This window comes from Anabas testudineus, chromosome 1 (genome assembly GCF_900324465.2).
Source record: "Anabas testudineus chromosome 1, fAnaTes1.2, whole genome shotgun sequence".
Classification (NCBI taxonomy): domain Eukaryota; kingdom Metazoa; phylum Chordata; class Actinopteri; order Anabantiformes; family Anabantidae; genus Anabas; species Anabas testudineus.
This window is the reverse complement of record NC_046610.1, coordinates 21,135,576-21,141,894: the sequence shown is the minus strand read 5'-3', so window position 1 is coordinate 21,141,894 and position 6,319 is coordinate 21,135,576. Positions and strand designations below refer to the sequence as shown.

The window sequence follows — 6,319 nt, the reverse complement described above, 5'->3', positions numbered from 1 at the left end:
TTTATGGGTAGACCTGTGCAATAAGCTGTCACTGGGCTTTCACATCAATGTTGAGCAATCACCTTGCTTCACCTTAAAAATCAGTAGGGCGTTCAAAATCCTACAATCACAGTATTAGTAGAAAGGCATACTTTAAGTAACTGTTCTGCAGTAATGTGTCTTGACTGTGATCATATATGACTTTATTACATCGTTTTACTGCTGCAAACTATACTGTATATCTAATATACTGTAAGAATAAGTTGGCTGTGTTGTCACATAACAAATTGTTGTTGACAAGTCAACAATTTGTAAGAGAGTTATTAAAATAATAATCTGTAACATTAATAAAGCATCTATTAATCCAGTACTTTACACGTGTTTTACTGAACTTAAGTAACATAACATAAACACTTAATAACATTATGTTTTACTGGTAATAGACCTTACAGCAGACATTTCGGCTTGTAATAGACTATAGAATAGGACAAGCACATGTGCTACAAACTTAGTGATGACTTTTCTGTTCAAGTCCCCCAGTAGTTCATGGATGTGTGCATACCTGTAAAAAGTCACTGAGAGGTTTAATTGTAGAGGTTTAACACCCTTGGTAAGGTTACATGGCTCACTGTTTGTCATCAGAAACTGTATGACTTACCCGATGGGGCACAGTGTATTTTCAGCATTAGTCTCTATTTTAGTGTGCTTGAGATTGTATAGTTTACCACACCTCTGGTAAAACAGTGGGTAAAAACTGAAAAGGCATTATTATTGTATGATGTACACACACCCCTTGATACCCAGTGGTTTTGTGCTCCAGTCCCACACCAGCTTAGATATTATGTAATCAGTTCTCAGTCCTCATAAGGCAAACTAGCTGTCCCCAGCACAGGAATCCCCATTTACTGTTATAGCTCTTAATAAGAGGTCTCCCCATGCTCCTCCCCAATACACACAACTCATAAGTCACATAATGCATGTGAGCGTCTTTGTGTGTTTGTATGTGAGTGTGTGTGTGTATGTGTGTGTGTGTGTGTGTGCGCGCGCGCATCCCATCTTCTGTTGTTACGCACATCACATTCCACTATCACAAACAGCCCCTCTCCCCCCATCCCTCATCGCTGCATCCCTCCTGTTTCCAGTTTCTTTCCAATGGAACTTCCTATATAAGGACACTGTTCTATTTGCTCCAATAAATCAAGCTGCTGCTTGATAGGTCTGTTTTGTGCCAGACAAGCACAGCACTGCATCAGTGTGTGTATGTGAAACGTAATGACAGACCAAAGAGCAACATGGAGGATCTCCGGGTTACCTCTGGCCAACATCAAGGAGGTGGGGTGGCGTTCACAAAGGAGGAACAAAGGTTGAAAGACTCGAGGGAGACAGGGTGAGGGAAGAGGAGGAGGAGGAGAGAAGGAAAGAAAGCAGTAGATACACTGAACAGAGAGGTTGCAGTGTGTGCCATATAAGGACAGTGGGGTCTGTATGGAATCTCGGCAGCTTTCTGTGTAACTTTCAAAGTCTAGCACAAGCAAGCGCCCAGGGCTCCAGTGACTAAATATGGTCCAGCACCAATACCATTGTTCAAACAAACAAAGTTGCTTCTATGGGGATAACGCTTGTTTACTTCGAATTAACTGACACAGAAAAACGATAGCTTATAAATCTATGAAACACCAAGGTGACCAGGGATTATCTAAAGAAGACCACTGTAAACTGTACATCCATCGTGTTGCTGAAGAGAGAAGTATGAAAGATACTAATGTTTTTTGCATTACACAGCAGTTAATCTCCTAAACTCTGACTCACCTATTCGCTCTTTATGCTACTCCCCACAGGTATATTACAAGTTTGTTAGTCCACGACTGCTGTCGGAGGAAAAGGTCACTTTTATGTTTATCTTTAATGTGATGTATGCCCATTCATGCAGAGGGGAGGGAGGACAGCCTTCTCCTGCCTCAAAATTTAAAGGGTTCACGTGAAAGTCTGAAGGAACTGTATGCTGATAAAAACAAATCTGTCCTCAACTTTGGCCAAAGCATCAACCCTCCTACAGTTCTCTGAGACATAGAGTAATCTCTGAGCGACTCTTCAGAGCAATTAATAAACCTGTGAAAAGTCCACAGGGACATGAGGGAGAAGGGATGCTGGGAGTGAACGTGGATAAAACATCTGAGCGAAGGATGGTGTAATCAATAATCTATAAATCCCACCAGAAAACCTGACATCGTGTAATTAAAAGAATTACACTTAAGTCATAATTATACTGATAAAACATCTATGTGACTCATTAAAAATATACACAATGACCACTCAGTTTAGGTGGCATGTGACTGAAGTTGCAGGACTCGCTCTGTAGCTCAATGCTAAATAAACTGTAAAGCAGAGTTCTGTTGCATACAATATGTTTAGTGTTTTTCCACACCCCCGTGTCCATAGATGGCCATCTATTGGAGAGAAAATATGTTTATGGATATGTCTAACCCCTGTGGAATGCAATTGCATTCTAATTTGAGTCCAGGGGCAAACATCAGTTCACTCTGCTGCAGTCAAAAGACCACAGCATTTGATACTATTTATACAGGTACCTCTTTCACACACAACTAATTTATACAGTGAAGGAGAAATACTACCTAATACAGGGACAACAGCCAGTTGAACAATAATGTAATTGTTCATCTTCCTCTGCTTATATAGCCATTTTGAAGGGAACATTTATATCTGGTGCCAATAAACTAGGAGCCTCAGGTCCACAGCCATTAAGGGGAAATACAGTTTGCTCCAAGGAACTAGTATTTAATAGTTGCATTGAATTAGAAGACTGTATAAAGTTAAGTGTACATTACATCTTTTCCACAAACTGAACTGACAGCGTAAGGGCGCATCCCATATTTTAAAGCGACTTGCTCCATCAGAAGCATAAGAGAATTCAGCAAAACATATTATGACCTCATTCTTTCTTTGGGATAATTTGAGAGCTTGTGATCTCATCCATAGAAGCCGCCACAATCAAGAATGACAGATGTGGACATGGTGGAGGATACAAGATAAACAAACATTCAGAGCTTAAAGCAGATTAGACATGGATTAGCTTAGAGATGGTGGAAGAGGTGAAAGTCAACATCCAGTATCAGTTAACAGGCTGAGAAATAAATGGCCAGCTCTGTACTTTAAGTCGTATGAGATAAGACAGTCAAGTTCCCTTGAATGGTGAGAGAGGAAATGAGATACTAAAATATTAGTTTGTGTGGGCTACATATGGTTGCTTCTTTATTGCATACATGTTGTTGAATAAATGTTTTTTTTTTTTGCTGTCTTTTATTTTTACTTACTGAAACAAAAGGACCACCTTTAATCTATTTCCTGCATAATGAGTTATTCCATACTGTTATCTAAATAAACTAACATGTGAAAAGGGACTTCGCCTCTGCTTCTGAGTTGCAGAGAACACAAAAACAGTAAGGCTGGAGGATTTACCTTCTAACATCAGGACATTTTAATATACATGAACTACACACAAACAGAGAAGTAGTACATTTAGGCCTAGGTAACGGTGATGTGTGGGAGCACCACAGGTTTAGGTGCACACAAAAGCACAAGTGCTAAAATGTTAACACAATCTCAGGAGAGTATAATTAAATGTAATTAGACTTCACTTTACGGTGTGGTTTGTTCAGCACCAGTAAAACTGTTCTGTTATGAAAACTGCCCAAAGCAGCAAGTCCACTTCGTACCTTCAAATACCCTGCTGAAAAAAAAAAACACCTTCTGTATGAGTAAACTCCCAAAATCTCCATATCTTCATATTGTTCAACACACATAACTTAAGTGGTAAGATTATTTTAGCCACAGTTTTAATGCATCTAGTGCTGTACAGTATTTTGACCCTTTATCATAGCACATTGGCTCTAAGGTTTTATTTTAAGGTTTTATTTCTCAGGCATTCAAAGATTATAAAACTTAAAGACTTAATAAGTTTTTAAAGCATGTGTTGTCCACAGTATACTTCAAGTTTTACATGTTAAGGAGCTTAAATGGACAATAGGAGAAAACAGTCTGTTCTCTTGCACAGTACATCATATGCTGGTCTCAATGTTTAATTCTGTGACAGTGGCAGCCCTAAGCCTTATCTTTGCTGACACTGCCACCGTGTGGTACGGAATTGAAAAGCACATCTACAAATTATTCGATTCAACTTGATGTATAAATATAAACATTTATTTTGCCACCAGACAATATAAAAGTAAAAAAAAAAAAAAAAAACTACAGCTGGGTAGGCAAAAAGAAAATTTACTTTCGACCTGAATTACTGAGAGAACGACCAATATGGATTACTGCTAAATCTACTGGTAAAGTCAGGCCTTAAAATCAGAACATATATTAAAGGCCATATGTGCTCATTTGGCAACAATACAAAGGCCTTCATATTCAGCAAAGTAAAATAAATATACTCCAGGCACTGCAATGCATTATACTCAGGGGAAAACACACAGAGGATGTCCAGCAACTTTCTGCAACACTCAAGCTAAGTTTTAAGAGTGTCAATGCTTTTCAGTCCATGCTGCAACAGCACTCAGTGCATCACCAATTTTTAGGCATCAGGTCCAGGTACTGTATTGCTAGCATTGGGCCCAGCTGGCAGAGAGGCACCTCGCAGAAACACTCTCCCTTGATTCTCACTGCTGTTCATGAAGTGGGATACCAAGCCATAGAGAAGAGGTCTGGGAAGAGAAATAGGAGGAAAATGAACTTGTAAGAGAGAGACTGGACATTGGTACATGTTCTAGCCAATAATTTAAAAATATTTTCAGTTTTTCTTGCTGGTACAGTTTATAGGTGATACACAAAGATGAATAATAGAATAACCATGGTTGATAAATACGATACCTATAGAAGACAAACTAGTTGTAGCTTTGAATTAATCAGTAGGGACAAGTGGAAATGATTAAAAACTCTATGTATTTCCAAACCAAACAATAAAGACTGATAAAGGGTTCATGCAGATTATAAAATTATTATCTTTTTACTTATTATTCACCCAGAGAGGAAATAGATTTCTAAACACAGTGTTGGATAGCACAGTGTAATCCTGTGTGACACACATACACAGACTTGGAGCTTGTATCTTCTGCGATTTTCAGCTCACTTGCCAAGAATTGTCTGTCCAAGGGAACTTCGGGTTGGCCTGACTCTGAGAAAACAAACAGTGCTAAGTTTAGAAGTAATCATCTATGATGGTGACTCCTGGTACAAAACAGCAGCTGTAATCTTCAGTCATTTACTTGATGTGCCGCATATGTTACAACACATTTGTCTTAATTGCTGCTAATGTGTTGTAAAATCCTAGGCTTTTTTTCCACCCACCTGCTGTCAGTACCGACGCAGTGTACCTGTACTTGTTGAACTCCAGGTACTCCCGGATGAGTTCGTTGATGAGCAGATTTTCGTGGGAGAGCGGCGGACGAGGTTCCCGCTGATCGTCCAGGGCGCTGAACACCTCTGCCCTGACACGAGCCTTCAGCTGGGCCAGGACTCCACGGGACTCCAGTGTTTCCCTCACCGCTAAAATGTTCATATTTGTCTCCAATTAAGACTACTCACGGATAAGTCAGGGTTACTACTGGTCGCATTAGATAATAGCTTTCTTTTCTGTTTAGATCAGTGAATTCAGAAAACGCTTACTCAGACAAGAGGTTTTGTTTTTTAGACCTTTACGCCATACTCAATTCAATAATTTAGCAAATTAATATTAACGCTGTTATTCAAAAAGCTATAGACTTCATCGAATATAATAAATACCCTTACCACAACCAATAGAAAGCACTCGTCCGTTCGTAATAATTTGATTAACTAAGTGGTTTTCATTTGATTACAATCACACTTTCCCCATATTCATCCAAAATCACAAAGCTTTCTAGCTAACGTTAGCCAGCTAGCAGGCGTTAGCTAGCTATTAGTTAACCTAAGCATTGTGGTCAAGATAACTTTAACATTTAATTGCAAATGCTGTCGTGTACGCTCGTTTTTATTAGGTTGTAGTAAGTATTTAAGCGACATAATGACAAATGATAGCTAGCACTCACCACACTTGAGCTCAGTGATGGTCGCCATTGCAACAAGTGTAAACAAACCACTGCACATTGAGTTTTACGGTGGCCCGGAGGGCTCAGTGCACTGCAACCTAGGAAAACGCATGCACTGCAATGCAACATAGTAGATTAATAACTACAGCTCATTAAACACGAGACCTGTGTTGTGAAGCATATATCTTTTCTTTGTAGCCTGCGCATCTTCCACCAGTTTAATACAGTCCTTCAAATGCTTTTATTGTAAATACTTA

General features: G+C 39.2%; 1 protein-coding gene across 1 annotated transcript; it reads right to left on the bottom strand.

Moving 5' to 3' along the window:
• Positions 1-3,465: 3,465 nt before the first annotated feature.
• On the bottom strand, positions 3,466-6,154 carry cep20 (centrosomal protein 20). The gene is made up of 4 exons (XM_026358939.1): positions 6,063-6,154; positions 5,344-5,541; positions 5,086-5,170; positions 3,466-4,700 (listed from the first exon to the last, which is right to left on the bottom strand). The coding sequence occupies exons 1-4, from the start codon at positions 6,118-6,120 to the stop codon at positions 4,571-4,573; spliced, it is 471 nt and encodes a 156-aa protein (XP_026214724.1). The 5' UTR covers positions 6,121-6,154; the 3' UTR covers positions 3,466-4,570.
• Positions 6,155-6,319: the final 165 nt, after the last annotated feature.

What these genes read in the sequence shown, in the direction of transcription:
- cep20 (XM_026358939.1), bottom strand. Translation starts at nt 6,120, where the DNA reads ATGTGCAGTGGTTTGTTTACACTTGTTGCAATGGCGACCATCACTGAG. An exon ending in TGCGTCGGTACTGACAGCAG is followed by an intron (nt 5,171 to 5,343) that starts GTGGGTGGAAAA and finishes TTGTTTTCTCAG; the next exon opens with AGTCAGGCCAACCCGAAGTT. An exon ending in GATACAAGCTCCAAGTCTGT is followed by an intron (nt 4,701 to 5,085) that starts GTATGTGTGTCA and finishes TTCTCTTCCCAG; the next exon opens with ACCTCTTCTCTATGGCTTGG.